At 35.5% G+C, this 22,899-nt stretch overlaps 3 protein-coding genes across 6 annotated transcripts in view; 1 reads left to right on the top strand and 2 right to left on the bottom strand.

Moving 5' to 3' along the window:
* LOC123876758 (fibroblast growth factor receptor homolog 1-like) overlaps positions 1-22,899 on the bottom strand; it is a 102,142-nt gene that overhangs the window by 29,367 nt on the left and 49,876 nt on the right. The window lies entirely within an intron of this gene.
* Positions 459-2,710, top strand: LOC123876768. Its single transcript, XM_045923127.1, has 4 exons — positions 459-599; positions 763-924; positions 1,064-1,161; positions 1,557-2,710. The coding sequence occupies exons 1-4, from the start codon at positions 508-510 to the stop codon at positions 2,708-2,710; spliced, it is 1,506 nt and encodes a 501-aa protein (XP_045779083.1). The 5' UTR covers positions 459-507.
* On the bottom strand, positions 2,750-4,539 carry LOC123876769. Its single transcript, XM_045923128.1, has 2 exons — positions 4,248-4,539; positions 2,750-3,912 (listed from the first exon to the last, which is right to left on the bottom strand). The coding sequence occupies exons 1-2, from the start codon at positions 4,429-4,431 to the stop codon at positions 2,750-2,752; spliced, it is 1,347 nt and encodes a 448-aa protein (XP_045779084.1). The 5' UTR covers positions 4,432-4,539.

Raw genomic sequence — 22,899 nt, 5'->3', positions numbered from 1 at the left:
CGTACGAAGGGTCACCCGCCATATTGGATTTATTTATAGACTAGCTGATGCCCGCGACTTCATCTTCGTACATTAACGTTTTCAAAAAAACCTGCGGGAACTTTGGTTTTCCGAGATAAAAGTAGCCTACATCACTCTCCAGGTCTTTAACTATCTACGCAAAAATCTTTCGTTGCGACGTGATTGAAGGACAAATCAACAAACAAACACACTTTCGCATTTATAATACGGGTTTCTGCTAATAGCTTCAAACAGGCCAGACGACGGTTTAAATAATTTTTTGTCTACGTACGAAGGGTCGCCCGCCATGTTGGATTTATTTATAGAGGTGCGCGTGCGCATCTTTCGGTTGCTTTCAATGAAGATGCTGACGCAAAGCTGAGCGCAGAGGGCGCTAGAAGCGCGATGGCCGCTGTCATTTTGTAATTGCTTTGTTTACATCAGTTTGCAAATCGATTTTTTGCTGTTTTTTGTGGTTAAAACCTATCGATCAACGCAATACTTGATATGTATTCTACCTGGAAGCTCAAAGAATTGAAAGACGAATTAAAAAAACGAGGAGGGAGGATAACTGGAAAGAAATCGGAACTTGTAGAAAGGTAGTCCTAATATATATTATTAATTTTTTTTAGTGGTCTTTTATATAATTAGCACCTTTTTTTTGGATTTGAATGTTTTTATTCTTAAATAATTCATGTTAAAAAATTAAGTATAGCCCTGAGATCGTTACTTTAGTACATAATATATGTTTTTAATTTTTAGGTTAGAAGCCTACGATCGAAATTTTAATTTTGGTCACCAAACCCTGCAAGCTTCTCAAAGCCAAGCAATTGACGTACCTGCTGTAGAACTTTACAAAGACGTTAATAGCTCCACCATATTGCCGAAGATTACCAAACATCATATTCAAAGTTACTTTGATAGGTAGGTACCTAGTGCTTATAATAACAAATAATATAATATAATTCTTTCAAAAGACATTTAATATAATAATACTGTTCCTTTATTTATCATGTAATACCCTAAGCCTCATTCAGTCCTCATGCATTGGTATTTATTTCAGATTCAATAAAAATATCTGCGATGCTGTTAAATTGTATGAATCGAGATACCTTCTTGTTTTACGATCAGCAACATCTGGCCAAGATACTTACCTAAAAGGTAGGCTTATTTCCACTTATACTAGACTAGCTATTTAATTTTAACTAGCTGATGCCTTGGAAATTGTGTGGAATAAGTTTTTTGATTAAGTACTACTGAAACTCCTCACACAATATTCCAGGATAAAAAGTAGCCACTCTTCAGGTTCTTAACTATACCCATACAAAAAATCACATTCCATTGCTCTGTTGTGGCGTGATTGAAGGACAAATGAATAAACCAACAAACCAACATACTTTTGCATTTTTAATATTAGTAGGATATAAGAAAATAAAAGGCGATGACTGAAATAATATGCAACTACTATTGATTGTGGTATGACAGTGTGGTTTTAGATTTTGTTTGTGTACTTGCCTTAATTTGATAATTAAAATTTATTATACCTATACTTCCAGGTTATTGCAAGGCATCCATGAAACAACTTCAATACGAGATTAACATCAAATTAAATAACGATGGAATGCCTGAAGAGGCAAACTGTGAATGTGCAGCAGGTGAAGGCAATGAAGCCCACTGTAAACACATTGCTGTGGTGCTTCTTGCAGCAGAAAACATTGTCCAGCAAAAAATAATAATACTTCATGAAGTTTCTACGTCACAACTACAGACATTCCATAAGCCATCAAGGAAATATTATGCTACTCCATTACGAGCTTCCAGATTCCCATCAAAAAGGGATATAAATAATACTGTCTTCTCGCCATACTTGAAGCAAAACCCTGATTTTGACAAGAAGGCATTTCAATGCAGATTCCAGTCCATGATTCTAAATTATCCACAGTCATCAATGCCTATAAAACAGATATATCCTGTAGCCAGCCAACGAAGCATATGTTTGGACCATGAGTACTTGGAAAAAAGTGCCATAGATTGTTTTTTAGAATCTATGGTATTGCAAAATGTATCAGAACAAAAGATTCTGGAAATAGAAAGGGAGACTCGAGGACAAAGCAATAACCCAAAATGGCATAGTTACAGAAAAACCCATATAACAGCCAGCATTTTTCATACTGTGTGCCATTTAAAAACTGAAAGTTTATTGAAATATTCCAGTCAAATCTTACATAAAACTACAATAAAAACCAAAGCAATGGCACATGGTAATATAAATGAAAAAATTGCAATGAAAAAATATATGGACACTTTTAATCTTGAAATTACAGAATGTGGGTTATTTTTGAGTAAGGAACGTCCTTACCTAGGAGCATCCCCTGATGGCTTACTGGGATCAGAAACAATAATAGAAGTAAAATGTCCATATAGTTCGCGGAACAAAGAAGTTTGTCCACTAAATGTGCCATATCTACAATATGAAAATGGGAAACTCTCTTTGAAAAAGAACAACATATATTACTATCAAATACAAGGGCAATTGTATGTCACAAAAAGGAAATTTTGCAACTTATTGGTTTATACCTTCAAAAGTTTAGAAGTCATATTCATTGATTATGATGAAGAATTCATTAAGTACATGTTAGAAAAACTTGATTATTTTTATCACAACTTCTTTAAAGCTGCTGTGATTAAAAAACTCCTATATAAAGAATAATAATGTCTAATAAAAAATTTATATAAGATTAAACAGCTTTTATTTCATAATATTTTCTCTAAAATTACATACAAAAGCACAAATGAATAAAATTCTTGATGATAAGGCTACGTGGTATGGGCTTAATTCACTTTTTAAAATCTTGTAAGTTTTGGCTAGCCCAATAATACGTTCTATGTGCACTCGTTTGCTTGCTAGTTTTCGATCCTGGACTATTCTAATACCAGGTATTTGTGTCTTTCCTTTCAAATATGTTGGAATATTAATAGTAACGTCTTTTGTAGCAAATATATCCTGCACATTGAAACCTCTATCAGCCATAATAGAGTCGCCACTGTCACAACGATTAACCAGCTCAGATCTTTCTATGATCTGTCTATCACTGACAGAACCACCATAACATTCTGAGATATATGATATTAGACCACCAGGTGTTGCCCCAATCATAGCCTTCACAGTATTTTTGTGTTTATAATTGCTGAATGTCACTTGCTGTGCTATAGGATTACCAGGCTTTGTAATGGGTATTTCCGTTGTGTCCACAATAATTCTTGTACTCGGAAAACCTCTTTTAAATGCCTCCGGCATAAAGTATTCAACTAATTCTTTAGTGGGCCAAATATCAATTAAATTCCATATTTCATACATAAAATTGATCCATGTTATAAAAATGTTTGCAACATTAGTTTCTGAAATACCAAACAAAAATGCCAACTCAAAATCTGGTAAATACCTTCTAAGTTTCATCATTGTTATTAACATTTGGTCACGAACACAAACATTCATAACTGTACTTCTCAAATAGTTTAAATTATAGCACATAGGAGTTAATGTGTCTAAGAGCAGCATGAATTTGTCATAGTTTTCAAGACCGGTATAAAAATGAATAGTTTTATTATTGCCTCTCATAGCTTCTAGTGATAATATTCCTAAAGTACTACCACACTGAGTGCTAACAGATATTGCTTTTGGAGTAATGTCTTCTGTTGAGGACTCTATTATTGTAGATATTTCTATTTCAGTACTCGTAGAGGGTTCTGGAATACTTTCATCCACAGTTGGTTGACCGAAGTCAATTTGGCGTCTGCTTCTTGCCAAATATCGACGGGCTCTTGATGTAGGAGTTGTTGACACATGGGTGGACCAAGGAAATATGCTTGGTATGGTCCCCTTTTTTAAATACCTGCATATTTGAGGATATCCTGAAAAATAAAAATAAATTGAACAAGTCAGCAATATTATTTGTCTAAACTAGTATTGTAACATAACTAGTAACATTGATAAAAATAAGAGCTTTTTAGACCAGGCCTAAAACTATAGGTGGATAAAGGGTGACAGGATACATAGTGATACATTAGTGATGCATGGTTTGTTTATTCTTTAAAAGAAACTAGGGAAATATTCAAACCAAATTATGTGTGTTGGAAATCAGCTTTCAAACACAGTAAAATATTTATAGTTCCATGAACACACTGGTACAAATGATAACTGCGATTCTGTTACACTAATGACTGGAATTAGATACTTTTTAACTCACCTGTGTAAGCTGACTCTCCTACATAATCAGACTCTTGGAAATGATTCCGACATAACCTGCTATGCAAAGTCGCCACAAAATTTTTGCGACGTATAACCTTCTCCCACTGTTTTTTTAACTTTGGATCTTTCGGAAATAAATGGACACCGGAGTTAGTACATCCTGGCACAGCACAAAGAGGCATATTTTGAGAAAATTAAAAAATTACTTTGTGAAAGGTTATTAAACGTATGAATATGACAGTTTTCAATGGCCATGGCGACGATGCGCCATCTGGCGTGATAAAATGGCAGTCAGCATCCCCATTAGTTTGATTTGTGGGAAATCGATTTCACGGAACACGTTCAGGAACTGAAAATCAACACGTGAAAGACATTCATTAGCTTCTGGAATCGTTAAATTTGATTGAAAGTCAATAAGCAAACGGATTTCTGAACAAAATAAAATATAATAATATCTAGGTAGAGCAATAAGTAGTAATTGTAAATTATGTTATGATTAACATGTTCAAAAATCAAATAGTTATTTTTTTCAAATTAGATTAAGTTTTTTTATAGAATTGTCAACTTTTTTTTTATATTAACCTTGCCTTTTAATCATGACTTATGCTCCCATTTCCCCTCCAGTTAAGCGTAAAGCTTGTGCCAGGAGTGGGTACGACAATTAGTGCAACAGGTCGGGTTTGAACCGCCGACCTTACGGAATTCAGTCCGCTTCTCAACCATTGAGCTATTGAGGCTCGAATACTTAATTCTTATTATACCTAATTCTGTATGTTGATACTAAATGAAAGACATATTATACAAGCTTCTATGAACATACAGGGCTATATACAGAACGTGGTCGTGGATATGAGCTAAGCAGCCAAGTAGCCGAGATTTAGACAAACACCGCGACGAGTTTATCACAGTCGTAATTGAGTGTCATTAAATTAGCTCGCGGCAGATTCGTCTTGTTTCCGACGCCCGCGCAGCCACCGCATTATTTACTGGACTAGGAATTAATCCTGCAGTCAAAAAACTAAAAATATTAGTAAAATTATTGGACCTTTTGAAAATGCTGTACTTACAGGTTTTTATTTACAAGATAGGTAAGTAGCTTATTTTCGCAAAATGTTCATAAATTATGTCCTTTAGGTAACTTTCATCATTGATATAGAATAGTTAGGTATAGATGACAGACCGCTAACAAAATGACATCGCTCAAATGGCCAGGTATTTTTAACCCCCGACCCAAAAAGAGGGGTGTCATAAGTTTGACGCATCTGTGTATCTGTCTGTGGCATCGTAGCTCCTAAACAAATGAACCGATTTTAATTTAGTTTTGTTGGTTTGAAAGGTGGCTTCATCGAGAGTCTTCTTAGATATAATCCTAGAAAATCGGTTCAGCCGTTTGAAAGTTATCAGCTCTTTTTTAGTTACTGTAACCTTCACTTGTTGGGGGTGTTATAATTTTTTAATTTAAGTACACTTGTTTTAAAATGTATTTCAGGCACAGTTGTAGCTTGCAATGTTTCGTGTTGACTTAGTATTTAGCTATTTCAGGATGCTTCTGTAAACAGTCATAGTTGCAAACTTAACGTCATTTATGGCGTGTCCAAGTGTTTTATTATCCTCTTCTGTCAGTGTAGCTGATCGATGTTCTCTGAAATTAGCATCCTAGGTAAAGAGCTGAAATCGTCTCGTTTCCGCAATTTTGAGGGTACATTTCAGAGTACTAGCGACTAGAAATGCGAAAAGCTTCATAAATTCTTGTTGTTTAAAACAACTTATACGCTTTATGTTAATTAATCTCTTTGAGAATGAGTAAAACATTAAATTCTAAGTACATATTATGTATAGAGAAAATAATAACTAGTAGGTAATTATGTAGTAAGTATGGAATCAGTAAGAAATTAAGAAATTCCTACTTCGTAGCAATTAAAACTTCTTTGCACAATACATACTTATTACTTACTAATCTAAAAAAAAATCTTACTGCATTGTCATCAAGTTTTCACCAGTAAATATGAAAACTAAAACAGGTATCCTTAGATAAAATAGCACTGAATTCATCACACTAATATTATAAAGGCGAAAGTTTGTATGTGTGTGTGTGTGTGTGTGTGTGTGTGTATGTTTGTTACTCCTTCACGCAAAAACTACTGGACGGATTGGGCTGAAATTTAGAATGGAGATAGATTATACCCTGGATTAGCACATAGGCTACTTTTTATCCCGGACAATCAAAGAGTTCCCACGGGAATTTTAAAAACCTTCATCCACGCGAACGAAGTCGCGGGCATCAGCTAGTATTGATATTGAATATAATGGAGCATTATGAAATAAAACGTAGATAGGTAGTAAAAACCAGTCTAGACTTTTGGATATGGATCGGTGCAGACAAAACGTAATCAAAAAAAAAAATCAGTCTTTCGTACCTACCTATTTTTTTTTATTACGTTTGAAATGACTTTTACTTTACAAATTGGCAGAACATACGATGCACTACATCACATAACACCGCCCAGTCTGATACCCACCCATACTATTAAATAACCACAATTTACTTCGCAAGGCGATCGTTATGCCTGTCTATTCCTTGGTTCATTGGTCTAGACTCTAGTCACCTAGTGGCTGGTGATCATGAGGTCCCGGTTTGATTGCCGGGATTTGTTTAAAAATATTTGCAGTTATAAGGAATCTCGGACCCCACGAAGGCCAAAGATATAACTATTATAGGTGTTCACCTATTACTTGGCAAAAACTTTCGGTTTCTTATTCCATCTCTTTGGAGACATCTTCCGGCCAGCTATTTGGACCATCCCAAATAACCAAGGAAATGGGATTGCCGTTCGCTGATCAGAGTGAGGGAATAGAGATAAGAATAGAGAGAATAGAGTGTGTCACATACACACGCACACGCACACGCGCACATACACTCACACAGTTTCATATTTCATTATGTCTTGGCATAGGTACTTTCGGTTTTTTATTCCATCTCCGCCAGGAGACGCCTTCCGGCCAGCTAATTTGGACCATCCCAAATAACCAAGGAAATGCGATTGCCGTTTGCTGATGAGAATGAGCGAATAGAGAGAATAAAGTGTTTTACACACACACACACACACCGTTTCTCTTATTCCATCTCTTCGGAGACGTCTTCCGGCCGGCTAATGTGGACCATCCCAAATAACCAAGGAATAGGATTACCGTTGGCTGATGAGAGTGAGGGAATAGAGATAAGAATAGAGTGTGTTTCACACACGCGCACACACACACAGTTTCATATTTTATTATGTCTTGGCAAATACTTTCGGTTTCTTATTCCATTTCTTTGGAGACGTCTTCCGGCCAGCTAATTTGGACCATCCCAAATAACCAAGGAAACCATTTGTCACGAGACCGTTTCCCTGGCACTATTAGTGGCACTATTACTGGCGCTAGGTCCGGAAGGAATAACCGGGACGAAATTAAAAACACCACAGACGAAATTAAAAGCGGTCTGTTACAAATCAGTATCGGATGTGCGATACAAGAGTTCGTATAAGAGTTAAAATTATAAAACGCATAGATGCAAATCAATCAAATAGCTTTTTTACTCCGCAACGCAAAGGTGTATTATTAACCCCCGACCCAAAAAGAGGGGTGTTATAAGTTGGACGTGAGTATCTGTGTCACTGTGTACCTGTGTATCTGTCTGTGGCATCGTAGCTCCTAAACTAATGAACCGATTTTAATTTAGTTTTTTTTTTGTTTGAAAGGTGGCTTGATCGAGAGTTTTCTTAGCTATAATCCAAGAAAATCGGTTTAGCCGTTTGAAAGTTATCAGCTCTTCTCTAGTTGCTGTAACCTTTACTTGTCTCCGGTGTTATAAATTACACTTGTTAACTTGATGATTATTATTAATGAAGGAACAGTTTCGAAAAAAAATCATTTCTAAGTTTTAGACTTCAATAATTACTGCTTTAGTATACTTATTTGCTAGCTGATCTATCAGGCTTCGTTTGGGTGGAATTTAATATACATAGTATGTAGGTATATTGTTTCATATCCATCTGAAGAAATGTATCTATTAAATGGTGCAAGAATTTTTCAAATTTGTGATGAAGTTCCGGAGATTTCCCTCTGCCCCAAGTTGGCGCGCATATATTCTTACGAGTACAGTGGTTACATTATACCTAAGTATAAATCTATGCCATCTGGAGTAAAGTACCTTTGAAATGACGAAAGATGTTTTGACATCGGATGAATAGTTTCCGAGATTACATCCAAACAAGATCCAAACTTACAAACTTTATCTCTTACCATAATATTAGTGTATTAATAGTATTAGTAGTTCACAAAGTTAATTTAAAATCATTATTTTATCTATTATTTTGTTGAAAATAATTTTCTTAAAATTTTAAGCCTATTTTTTGAGTTAAAATTGGTCATAATGACTTTGGTCGTTAACAGTCACATTCGTAGTTTCGAAGATGAAACTAAAACATTAATTTTTATTTTTTCATATTTTTAAACTGAAGATAATACTTTGAAATATTTCACAGCAAAACGTGAATTTAAAATATTCGATGAAAATATTACAATAAAACTTAAAGCTAGCCTTATCTAATTACTATACAAATCATGATATATTAATAAATATTCTAAGATATTTCAGAATCACTGAACTCTAATAGTCTTTTTTTTTAAATGTTAATACTACTTAAATCTAGACTTTTTTAATTACTGTATAAAGCAAACCCGCGTGGAATACTACCAAAAATACTGGCTGAATTTCCGCATTGGACAGCCAGGTTGATTATTTGCGCAAAAAATAAGCCAGCCATTCTGTCACCAGATGAGGCTATTAACCGCGGTTAAAGTCCCCCGATTAAAGTATTAAACTTAAGTAAGCTAAATCAGGATATACTAAGGCAAAGAAGACATCCCTTTATCTTTTCAATCGCGGTGTACTATAACTTACTACGCCCAGTTAAGCTTAATTGAAAATCCCCGTCTTGTAGATAAAAGATAACGGTATTGTTAAAATTATTGAGATTATCAGCTGGATTGCGGTTGCGTCTAAATATACTACTTTCACCAGTAGGTACAAATTCTCAGATTATTTACTAAGTAGCTAGGTACTCGATATTAATCTGAATCTATGATCTTGAGCACTTAATTCCTGGTTTCTTATGTTATCTTGTCGTATATTATGTTTGATATTAATACGACATTTACATCTGAGTCATGATCTTTCTCCAAAGTTTTTTGTTATTTCTCTTCTTAATACACAACTTTCCAAAAAAAAGCAGTGTAATGTTTTCAGGGTTCAAGTATGTGCGTACTTTTGAATTTCGAATGCTTTTAATCCTGGCGCCTGTCCTGCGCGTAACAAACAATCGAACATACGTAAACACATCTCTCGCATTGTGTTAAGTGACGCAAACGAACCCTATTCGGTTTTGGTTCCGTGAACGATGACTGATCAACACATTGTGATATATTTAGTTCCTATACGCTTTCCTTAACAGGACTCTCTCCGTCACTTGTTTCATACAATCGTAGTTCCAATTTCATTTGAATATTAAGCAACCAAAGTCCATGAAATTTTGCAGACATATTCTAGAAACTAATATCTGTGTCTGTGGTGTTTTAGATTTTTCTAAAAATATGTAGTTTTAAAATTACAGGGGCTCAAAGATTTGTATGAAAATTTTTAAGACCGCGTAACTTTGAAACCGAATATTTTAACAGAAATCTGGAAAACCAGCCTGTTTGCTGTTTGCGTCCACTGCGAACGCCTCAATAAAATAAGTTAATCATAAAAAGGCTCTTCAGAAGTAGGTCAAAGAAAACCAATGTAATCAATATTGTATCCTTAGTCCTTGCATTGAATGTATTACGTTACAATACACGTTATCAAATCACGTATATCAATAACTATACGCCACCAAATTTAAGCACCATTGCACCTAGGTACTTAACTGTGACCGAAACTGATTAAACATAATAGTGCTTTGTATTCAACACGTCAGCTTATTTGAAAATTAAATAGCTGTGCATGGAAAGTGTACAGTTATATTAATTTCTTGGGTCGTTTCAGTTCGTATGAAATAAATTAGGCATCATGATAATAATATAGTCTCATCATCATATTATTCGTTTTTTAGGGTTCCGTACCTCTAAAGGAAAAACGGAACCCTTATAGGATCACTTTGTTGTCTATTTGTCTGTCTGTCTGTCGTGTCTGTCAAGAGAACCTATAGGGTACCTCCGTTGACCTAGAATCATGATTTTTGGCAGGTATTTCATTCTTCTCTCAAGTATCTCTATAGTACCGCCACTATTAATAGCTCTGAAACAGTTTTTATAGTAGACAGACACATTTGACATTCTTGTATTTTGTTTGCGTCTAGCACGTGTAAAGTGGGAACCTCGATAGCTAATGGCAAGATTAGGCATTTCCGCCCACTCCCGCGCAAATCGCGAATCCTTACCGCCTGACTCACTGTATCTTAGCGGCTAAGTAGAGCAAGTGTTCATCATATTTGAGTTTTGTTTGTTTTTCTATGCTTACACAAGAACAGACGGATGTAGGGAAGACGGTGTTTGCAATTAGGCAGATGGATATGATTCGTTAGAGCGTATAGCGTCTAGTATTAGGTTCGTGGCACAGGATCTAGATACCTAATCTTATCTAGTTGCGCACAAAGTTGTCAAAAATAGGAATCTATAAAGGCTCATACCTTTAAAATCAATATTTTTTACAATGTTTTATATATCAATCAACCTAGATAATGGCGACATAAATCGATATAATAACTGGAACTTAGGAGCACATCGTATTATTATTTCAAAAAAAAACTCCTATCGAACTTAAACGATACATGGAAAGGAGTGACGACCCTCAGCCCCACAATATATAGCTAGCTAGTTAATATAGCTAGTTAGCTATTATTATATGAAAGAAGTAATAGAAAGGATAGGACCGATCTGGTAGAAGACAGCAAAAATCCATATTTATCCCGTAGGTACTTACTGAAGGTGATAAGTAGTCTCAGGCAGTGAACAAGTGTAAATTAAAAATTTATAACGCCCCCGACAAGTGAAGGTTACAGTAACTAAAAAGAGCTAATAACTTTCAAACGGCTGGACCGATTTTCTTGGATTATAGCTAAGAACACTCTCGATCAAGCCACCTTTCAAACAAAAAAAAAACTAAATTAAAATTGGTTCATTAGTTTAGGAGATACGATGCCACAGACAGATACACAGATACACACGTCAAACTTATAACACCTTTCTTTTTAGGTCGGGGGTTAAAAACATTACAGTTACAAACATATCCATTTTATAAGCCTTACTTTGAACTTCTGAGCATCTGAATAAGATTAGGTAGATACTGTCGCTTGCATTGTGTCCTCTGGGAATAAAAGATTGGCCGTACAACTCTGACTTTATCGCCTTCAGGAGACATTTACGGCCCGCAAGTCAACGCGAAAAGGATTTGAATGCTAATATAAATATTTTCACACCATTGCCATGAATCACATGACCTTGGTCGGAGACGCCGCTCAGCCCAGACGGGGCTGTTAGTCATCGTTGTCATATCGCACTCGAATAGAGTGTGGAATCACCCCTGATTGACTCAGAGTAATTAATAACTGGTTTAGGGCATTGAACTGGGGGTGGTTGTAGACTCCTGTTGGTTGTGTTGGTTAGGCCTTGTAAACCTGGATTTGACTCATATTATTATAATATTATTATTTTTAATTCCAATGAATTCTAACGTTTCTTAATTTTACCCATTCGATGATTTTTAACCCTCGACCCAAAAAGAAGGGTGTTATAAGTTTGACGTGTATATCTGTGTATCTGTTTGTGGCATCGTAGCTCCTAAACAAATGAACCAATTTAAATTTAGCCTTTTGTTTGAAAGGTGGCTTGATCGAGAGTTTTCTTAGCTATACCTAATCCAAGAAAATCGGTGCAGCCGTTTGAAAGTTATCAGCTCTTTGCTAGTTTCTGTAACCTTCACTTGTCGGGGGTGTTATTTTATAATTTACACTCGTACCAGCTGTGGTTACCAGAGGTAAAACATGAGAACCGAAGTTTAAAGTCCTAGACACAGGATGTTACATAATATTATTTTTATTTAAACTTCTATTAACTACCGACTACGCATGTCATCTTAGTTAATGAGGCAGCGTTTAAATATTACTTAGCAAATAAATAATATCAGGTAAACCAACTAAATGACACCTATTACACTATTTGCACTGCACTTCACATAACTTAGCACTTAGCTTGGTAGTCGGTGTTGATTCTTGTGACGCCGCGCCGCCTGTTGTTAGGATTCCGTACCTCAAAAGAAAAAACGGAACCCTTATAGGATCACTTTGTTGTCTGTCTGTCCGTCCGTCCTTCCGTCCGTTCGTCGTGTCTGTCAATAATCCTATAGGGTACTTCTCGTTGACCTAGAATCATGAAATTTGGCGGGTAGGTAGGTTTATAGTACAAGTACAGGAATAAATCTGAAAACCGCGAATTTGTGGTTACATCATTAAAAAAATTAAAATGTGTTTCAATTTTCAAATATATACCAAGTGGGGTATCATATGAAAGGGCTTTACTTGTACATTCTAAAACAAATTTTTATTTATTTTTATGCATAATAGTTTTTGATTTATCGTGCAAAATTTTGGAAAAAATACCCGAGTACGGAACCCTCAGTGCGCGAGTCTGACTCGCACTTGGCCGGTTATTGTTCTTTTTAACCGACTACGACAGCGCCAAAAGAAAGAGTTATGGTTTTAATAGTCTATCATCATCATTATTATCATCACCGGTCCACTGGCTGAAAAAGATAGCCAGTGTTTCCTAACAGTAACCAAGTAAATGACGATGCAGTCTAAGATGGAAGCGGGCTAACTAAGAAGGGGTATGGCAGTTTTATTAAATCCATATCATTCACATTAGTAGGTACAGTAGCCCCCTCATCGGTTTCTACAATGCATCGTACCGGAACGCTAAAATGCTTGGCGGTACGGTTTTACCGGAGACTAGCCCAGAGACAATTTAGAAGTAATAAATTTTATTTTTTAAGTTTTATATTTTAAGTGTGTTTTGTATTACCTGTATGTTGATCCAATGAATAAATTTAATTCTATTCTATTCTATTCTATTCTAAATTCCCAAATTGCCCCTGCTGGGAATCGAACCAAGGACCTCCCACTTATAAGACTACAGCGTTCACCACTGGGCCAGGGAGATCGTCAAATCAATTTGGCATTCTGTAGTACATACAGCATCGTTTTATTTGTTAGGTAAATACCTACTATATAGGAGTTAGTGAAGTTTGCACAGGCATGGTGTGTGGCGTTACAAAGTAAACACAAGTTCCGATTTACCCCACAACCGCCCTTGAACCTGACTTGAATAGGTGAATACGCGGGGGTGAAACGAAAATAGAATATTATGGTTCAAATAACTATAAATATCCATACTAATATTATAAATGCGAAAGTGTGTCTGTCTGTCTTTCTGTCTGTCTGTCTGTCTATCTGTCTGTCTGTCTGTCTGTCTGTCTGTCTGCTACGTTTTCACGGCCCAACCGCTGAACCGATTTTGATGAAATTTGGTACAGACATGGACTACATCCCGGGGAAGGACATAGGCTACTTTTTATCCCGGAAAATCAAAGAGTTCCTGCGGGATTTAAAAAACCGAAATCCAGGCGGGCGAAGCCGCGGGCATCCTCTAGTAGTTAATATAATTCTATATAGTAAGTGTTTATCGCAAACTTTTATCATTTTATTATTGTACTGTGATTGAATTTAAGGTCATTATTATCTAAGTGCATGGAGTACTGAAATATAAGATTTTCTCAGTCTCGTATTAACCAACACCTATGCTTTTTTTATTAACACCCCTTATTCAGCTATAGATATAGTAGGTACCTAACGCTAGCCATATACCATCAAATTTACTGTCAAGTTCCAAGTGTCTGCATGTCATACACAATGATAGCCATATTCACTGTCAAGTTTACTGTCAAATCCGCTGCAAACTTGACAGGAGGTAAACTTGAGCGTGTATAGCCAGCACAAGGATTTCAGTGTCCAATAGAGACCTACATATACTAATCATTATCATGATCAAACCATCGCTGGCTCACTAACAGACCACCTTCTCTCTTCTCTTTTCTCTTCTTCTCGGTAGGAACGGCATTCCGAACCAGTGGTAAGTTATTTGACGATTCAAAAGCACTTGTAAAAGTCTATTTGAATAAAAATCTATTCTATTCTATTCTATTCACCAATCTCCACTCAGAATGAGAAAGGTTTGGTCACAATCTACCACGCTGGCGAAGTGCGGATTAGCAGGGTGGATTGGCAGACCTAGATACACTAGTGGTATATAATCAATCACACCTTTAGGTAAGTACTAAGTAACTACAAGACTCCATTAAATTGCAATAAGTATACCAATTACTTAGCAACACATCCAAAAAATCTTCATCTTTCGTCAAAATAAAGAAATATGCAACATAAAACCTAGAAAATAGATCTCAAATTCAAACGACATGCTAATGCTACGGTCCGAGTGCAGATTCGGTCAGTATGCACCATGACTATTAAAAATTATCTCAATAATAAAACGCTTTCCGTGTCTGGTTTTTTACTCGTCTGCATTAGCTAACTGTATTTGGAGGTCAGATGAGAGCACTTTGTCTAGATTCGGTCTAGGTATTACGACATTTGTCTCAAATCAAGGTGAAGAGATATTGCTTGTTTTTTATTTTGTTTCAAAATAACAACGGCCAATTATAATTAATTATTATTATAGCCTAGCTAGTGGTTTAAATATACGTCCGCCTCGGTATATTCGAGAGGTCTGAAATTTCAAAGCTCTAAATATAAGATTTGACCTGTAACTTTTAGGAGTTATACCTATATTATGCGAAACCTGCATACCTGAGAGTTCTCCGTAACGTTCTCAAAGAGGAGACCCGTGCTCTGTAGTGAGACGGCAATGGGTTGATCATGATGATGTTGACTTAAAAATCACTGCTAGTTATTCTGATACAAGTTAGCCATTGACTGCGATCTCACCTGGTGGTAAGTGATGATGCAATCTAAGATGGAAGTGGACTAACTTGGAAGGGGTATGGCAGTTTCATAAACCCATACCCCTGACTATAAGCCACATTAGCCATACTGTTTTGAAAGATAAATCCTCAGGTAACAATTCCCATGTTTTCTTAGTAAAGCTAACCAATGCAGTAAAGTGATACGAGTTGCTTTTAAAAACATCGTTCCCGGATACAATTCCTGAGTTAACATCTTGCGGGTGGTGAGTGCTGTGCCCTTATTAGTTCAGGGACCAGGGTTCGATCCTCGTTTTGGTCAATTTGAAAAATCTGAAGTTTTTTTAACGATCTTTTTGGCACAGTGGTAGACGGTATGGATCACACATATCACACTAATGTATATCACACTTAACACTAATATTATAAAGACGAAAGTTTGTGTGTATGTGTGTATGTTTGTTACTCTTTCACGCAAAAACTACCGGACGGATTTTGCTGAAATTCAGAATAGAGATAGATTATACCTTGGATTTACACATAGGCAACTTTTTATCCCGGAAAATTAATGAGTTCCTATGGGATTTTTAAAAACGTTTATCCACGCGAACGAATTCGCCGGTATTAGCTAGTAGGTAATAATGCTAAATTATCTAGCTGTGGATATTATTATTACTCGTTAAAAATGTCTCATAAAAATCTAAAACCGTTAATCAATTACTGCGACGTCGACCTTTTTAAGGTCGTTTTTTGCGCGACGCGATGTCTCTAATAAATAAACAAGTCAAAAAGGACACTCCATAAATCTCTAGTTTAACAAGGTTACAAAAAACTGTTGAGAACATAGACTTATATACTTATAATTTTATTTTATCTTATTTTAATTTGCAGCTTAATAATCCTGACCTGTCGTAAAAAAAAGTTAGTTGCTAATTGATTCCATTTTGGTTTTTCGTCTGAATTTGCAAAACTGACAAGCATCTGCATTGACTCATTTCACTGCATTTAGCAGTTTACCTGGAGAGTTTTCCGCGAATTTTGAAAATTGGTCATTTTAAAGATTTCGACGTGCTCTTTTATTAACTAAGTAACACTTTCTAAGTTATAACGAGCCTGTGAAATATTTTTAAACTGGTAGGTATATGATTTAATTTTTTTTAATAGTTATAAGCTGTAACATCCTAAATTATTCCTTTAACGTAAATACCACCTACTATTACTAGTAAGAGTCGAACTAACTCTACATACTAAAAGGCATCCACATTTTCCTACGAAAGAGAAATTTATCGATGCATGTAAGTATGTTTTAGGGTTCCTTCATTTAACCACACATCGAATTCGAACTCTTTATTATAACTCTCTAGATTTTTGTTTTTTTAAAGCTATTCTTTATTTTTATATCAACTCCATAAAAAAGGCTTGTTTTGTTCCTACATTTATTTTTGAATTAGCTTTTGCCCACGAGAACTTAGTTTAAAAATCTTGAAGCAATCTAGCTACTTTCGCAGGATATTTTTTTATGTCCTTCTCCCGGTAGTGGCTAAGCTTTATACCAATCAATTGAATAGTAAAGTACCTAGTAAGTAAAGTTGGTTGAGAAGTCAAGAACAAAGACAATAACAAACTTACAAACGGACACACTGTATCGACTTTTTACCTATACCTACCTTATATCGATTTATATTGATCGATAACGATTCTCAAACTCATATTTCAAACAGTTCACTCGATAGTCAATCGAACCCTCCCAATTCAACTCGCCGCTCGCGCTTGACTACTTCGTTTTTAATTCACGACGAGTAAAATCCCTTTCGCTTCATCCATATTAAACATCCGTTTCTCGAATTCAAACCACTGCACAGGATTCCTGTTCGAGCAGATGTGTTCGTGAGAAAATCGTAATAACATACACACATGCATCTCTTTGTGAAGCGCCGACACCTCGCAAAAAGGCGCTACGTTTATAAACAACGGTAACCTAGCGCTGTTTGCATCCCTGTTTACCGATATCTATTTTTTGAGACAAAAACTGAACTGAAGAAACTGATAACGAATAAAATAGCGCTAAGTGTTAACATTTTGCCATTCCTAATCTTTATCTTCAAAGGCAAAAAAAATTAAAAAACAGTCCTTATAGATAAAATTGGAACAAACAATATTTTCCTGATGGTAACAGATTTGCAAAACATTCGCGTAGGTATGGCCGGTTTACTTTTATGTCAACATTCAATTATTATGATTGAATAATGTAAAAATGACGATGAAACCAATTTACTTAGTAAGTAGGTACATCTAATTTAATTGGAACCGCAATTACAACAGAATTGGAGTCGAATTACAAAACACAAAAGCGAAAGCTTTATTAGAGACCTGTGACCTAAAATAATGAACAATTAGTCATTGTCGAGTAATTGGGGTGATGCACCACAAATACCATCAAAATAAAACCAAGAGTCCTTCAATAAATCCAAGCGCATGAACCCAAAGACCTAATAAGACAAATTGCTAAAATGACATCCCCTGCTGAAAATTTTGCAAAAGGAACAAAATAGCAACGACATCTGGCCACCTGACCAAAAATACACCAGAAGATATGGTGGAATATGATTCCTAGAATAGCATCAGACTGTAAAATGAACGGAGAGACACCATGTGCCTTCAAAAACCTGCACTGGTACACACATCTGCGTCCAACAACCATTGGTTCAGCAAAATTAGTCCTTAAAGACTTTGGACATAAGGATTTTCGTTATGCCAATTCAGATATTTTTGCACCAGAATCTGGTAAATACTGACAAGTGAATAATTTGTCATTTGCTTTTGGTGGCGTTGACGTTACGTTTCGCCCCGTTGCTAATGGTCTTTAGGGAGAAGAACGTTTTGAGGCTAAATGAGAAAAAAGAAAAGGTTTCTAAATAATTTCGATGTTTAAGTTAGATGGCTTCGTTGAAAATCATCATCCAATGGACTTTTAAGCTGAAGCAATATTTTATATTTTCACCCTGCAATAAATACTTTAGGTATATTTAACCTATTGAAGAAAAATGAGTAGTAGTCAATTCTTAAGTTTATAAAAGAACTAGATTTTGCCCGTGATTTCGTCTACGTGACATATTATGTAATTTGTAGCATTAGCTATGGGGATATCTAATGTGCTCGTAGCTCTCGGTAAATGAATTTTCCGAATCAGATCACTAGTTCTGAAGATTACCCTCATTACATCCAAACTTACAAACATCTCTTTATAATATTATTCGTGTAGATATGCGAGTGAAGCACGTACCTTGATGTAAAAGTCTGTCTGTCTGTCTAATATTATTTGTAGTATTGTGAGATGTTTTTTCAACGTCATAGTTCACTCCTAGAATAAGAACTACATCTTATATGGTTCACTTTTTTGAATTTCCGGGAAAATTAGTCTACGTGCAAAAAATAACGTCAATCCGTTGCTCTTTTGTGGCGTGATTAAAGGATAAAACCAACAAACAAGCACACTTTCGTATTTATAATATGGGCAGTGATGGGTAGTATGCAAGCAAGTTAATTTAATAAAAAATTAAAGACTTCTCTCCATAGAGTAAGCCACTGATCAAGTATATGATACGTATGGAAATACTAGTTTCCCTAGCGATCTCAAATATAGATCGGCGTGCCAATGAACTGTGGTATCATGCTGGCAAATATTTAGAGAAGGCAGCTGCGTTTGCGTCTGTTTAGTTGTACATCAATGACAAGTCACTCTTATAAAATAAAAGACATGTATCAAAATAATCTGCTAGATTACCAAATTTTGCTGAAGTTTGAAAGAAATCATTTAATTGTTAAGTTAATGATATTAACAAAGTATACTTAAGAATCAATCAAATCTTTGAAAACCCCACTACTAAGAATGACGTTCCACTCAGAGTGAGAAAGCCATAGTCCACAAAACTGGCCAAGTGCTTATCGGCAGACTTTACGTTACTTTTAGAACTCTCCGACATGCAGGTTTCCTCACGCTATTTTCCATCACCGCTAATAAAAGAAATGTTTTTAAAGCCAAACCAATCATTACTTTTATAAAACCCATTTAAACCCAATACGGCTTAGTTCTAACATCTCACATGTTGTTTGGTCTAAAATCCACTTGCTTATCTGAAACTTTTACTGGTAATCGTCACGCATGCTGTTAAGAACATTGTGGTCACTAAAAATATTTTCAGATATCAGTTTATCTATAGGTACAGTATACACTTCTAATAACTATAAGCCCTATTTACACTGTGAAAGTATTCACTAGCATGAGATAATCATGGCATTAAGTAAGAATCAGCAACAACAAGTGTACTTAAATTAAAAATTTATAACACCCCCGACAAGTGAAGGTTACATATTACAGTAATTAGAAAAGAGCTGATAACTTTCAATCGGCTGAACCGATTTTCTTGGATTAGCTAAGAACACTCTCGATCGAGCCACATTTCAATCAAAAAAAACTAAATTAAAATCGGTTCATTATTTTAGGAGCTACGATGCCACAGACAGATACACAGATACACACGTCAAACTTATAGCACCCCTCTTTTTGGGTCGGGGGTTAATAAAAGTGAAGACAACTAAAGTAATAACCTTGCTGATTTGTGAAGTGTGAAGAGCTATTGGTACGAGTAACTTAATGAAAATCTAAACGCATGTTATATGAGGAATGCACGTTTATTCGTGTAGTGGATGATGTGTGGACAGCTGACTGAGGCAGCTGCTATGAAATAAGAGGATTCTTCATGCAAAATTAAATGTTATGGCACGTGAAATATTGTAGTCTATGAATAGGGAGTGACAGTTAAAATAACCGATAAGTAATTTATTAATGTGAGCGAAACTACATCCAATCCATACTTTCATGTCCATACTAATATTATATATGCGAAAGTGTGCCTGTCTGTCTGTCTGCTACCTTTTCACGGCCCGACAGTATAACTGATTCTGACGAAAATTGGTACAGAGGTAGCTTATATCCCGGGGACGGACATAGGCTGATTTTTATCCGGGAAAATCAAAGAGTTCCCACGGGATTTCTAAAGACCCGTCCGCTCAACTGATTTGTATGAAATTTGGTACCGAGGTAGCTTGCGTCCATGTTATTGATATAGACAAATTTTTATCCCAGAAAACCAAACAGTTCCCACGGGATCTTCAAAACCTAAATCCACGCGGACGAAGTCGCGGGCATATACTTAGGGCCTGTTTCACAACCGAAAGATACATTTTATCAAATGGATAAATTTGACATTCTGACAGATTCCCAACCCAAAAACTGTCATAACATCTTTATTCATTAGATAAAGTTTATCTGGAGGTGGTGAAACAGGCCCTTATGTAGCTTAGATTTAAATTTTCTCCACAACGCATCTTATCCTAGGAATATTATGCTAATTTGACATCATCGCAATCGATGAAATTACCATTTTTCAACTCTAGAAAGACATTAATTTAAACTCTTCAAAGCATTTTACAAGGATAACTTATCACCGTAAAATATTATGATAAGTTTCAACGATATGATAAATTGCTTTCAACGAAGGACAAGGTGGTATATTTATGTTTGTGAACAACGTGTTTAGTGATTACACTATGGAACTATGTCCTAACTTATGATGACCGATATGCATGTACGTACATTTTGCTCCATTAACGATATATTCAATATTTCTGATTTATGCGTATCATTTATAGCTATCAGACATACCGCGAGAAATGGTCAGTACTTTATGGGGACATTTATTTTCACATCAGGGTGGTTCCAATGGCAAATCCATTACAACAGGCCATAACTTTCACAAACAAGTCGTATTGACTAATCGTGCATTTAATCCTAGCTTACGCGTGGGTCTAGCTCTTAAACCCTTCATTCAATTTTGACCTAAACTAAACATGGTATAAGGTCTAGAATCCCTTGATTCAGTTCTAATATTGTTTAGTTTTGATGAGAAAATGATAATGATTTATGAGGAACACAAACGCATTTTAGAAGCCATGCACATCTTGATAAATTGACTTATTAAATATAAACCTTGTTTGTACAGAATACTCTGTATTTTTGATGTAAAGTGTATCATGTTGGAGGATAATTCTGGATTTGATGGCATATATTTTTTTCTTATTTTCTCACGCAGCTGCCCGCTCTTCATCTAAATCTTAAATTTAATGGACCTGTTCTGGAGGTGATAATTATTTTATTGCAAAGTCAGAACACCATGATTCGGAGAACTACAATTTTGTTTTCGAAACATGAAATTAACATTGGCTTGCCAAAACGCTGTTGACTACACGTATTCTAGAGTCACAAGTGTAAATTAAAAATTTATAACACCCCCGACGATTCAAAGTATCTGAGTTTTCCAAAACATCATTTTCAAATAAATAATTATGTATTTAGGCAACCTCCATCTTGACAGCTTGACATTTGTCTATTGACATAATATTATGAACCTAACGGTTATCTAACCTTCTTTTCTACAAGAAAACTAGAAAAGAGCTGATATAACTCTTAAACGGCTGAACCAATTTTTTTAGATTATAGCTAAGAACACTCTCGATCAAGCCACCTTTCAAACAAAAAAAAAGTAAATTGAAATCGGTTCATTCGTTTAGGCGCTACGATGCCACAGCCAGATACACAGATACACACGTCAAACTTATAACACCCCTCTTTTTGGGTCGGGGGTTAAAAATACGAGTAATGTGGCCGCGTTGACATCAGTCAGTCAGTTTTTTTCTTCTTGACCGGCATCCAAAAAGGAAGAGTGAGTTATTTTGAATTCAAATTTAAATTCAAATTCAAATCATTTTTATTCAAGTAAACTTTTACAAGTGCTTTCGAATCGTCAAAATAATCTACCACTGGTTCGGAATGCTGTTCCTACCGAGAGGAACCAGCAAGAAACTCGGCGGTTGCTCTTTTCAAATGTAAATTTGTTCTATGAATAAGTACTTACACCGATTTCTCCGCGGTTTATGGACCTGCAAAATTTTTATTTTGCAAAAGCCGACTTAAAAGCCACTACAAATAAATAAAAAATATTTTTGTATCATTGTATTGAAACTAGAAATCGACGCAATTCTCTCACCCGATTCAATATAGGTATTCGTACAAGTAGAAACAAAAATATTTTTTTACGTTATTGTGGCTTTGTTAGTCGGGTTTTTTGGGTTTTTTAAAATCTTCTGTACACGTATACAAATGTGTACAGAAGATTTTTAAGCATGTGAAAACAGAAAGTTATTAAGGAACTGGATGTTATTTATTTGTACGCGGTTAAAGCTACGATTAGGAAACGGTGGCCACTCCTAAGCCAGTCTATTTTCTTACAGTTGTAAACTTTTTATTGTATAACTCTTCGATGGGGCGCGGCGAAAAACTATTTATTTTCCTTCAAACTATAAAATCTTTACGACGTTTTAAGCGTCATCTCCCTAACTATATAGTTTGGATGCTGAATTTGCTTTCATTGGACTCATGTCCAGTTGCATGACAAGCGGTTAAAGTTACCGTTAAACTTTGAGCATCAACAGAAAGCAAAGTTGTCTGCACAAGTTAGTATTTGTGCGGTCCACAGTT

This window comes from Maniola jurtina, chromosome 22 (assembly GCF_905333055.1).
Source record: "Maniola jurtina chromosome 22, ilManJurt1.1, whole genome shotgun sequence".
In the NCBI taxonomy this organism is placed as follows: domain Eukaryota; kingdom Metazoa; phylum Arthropoda; class Insecta; order Lepidoptera; family Nymphalidae; genus Maniola; species Maniola jurtina.
The sequence above is the reverse complement of the archived record's forward strand: the minus strand, read 5'-3'. Positions and strand labels throughout refer to the sequence as shown.

Bases quoted from the DNA above. Each gene is read 5' to 3' on its own strand.
- LOC123876768 (XM_045923127.1), top strand. From the start codon at position 508: ATGTATTCTACCTGGAAGCTCAAAGAATTGAAAGACGAATTAAAAAAA. The intron at 600-762 runs GTAGTCCTAATA...TTTAATTTTTAG, and splicing joins AAATCGGAACTTGTAGAAAG to GTTAGAAGCCTACGATCGAA. The intron at 925-1,063 runs GTAGGTACCTAG...TATTTATTTCAG, and splicing joins ATTCAAAGTTACTTTGATAG to ATTCAATAAAAATATCTGCG.
- LOC123876769 (XM_045923128.1), bottom strand. From the start codon at position 4,431: ATGCCTCTTTGTGCTGTGCCAGGATGTACTAACTCCGGTGTCCATTTA. The intron at 3,913-4,247 runs GTGAGTTAAAAA...TTTATTTTTCAG, and splicing joins AGGAGAGTCAGCTTACACAG to GATATCCTCAAATATGCAGG.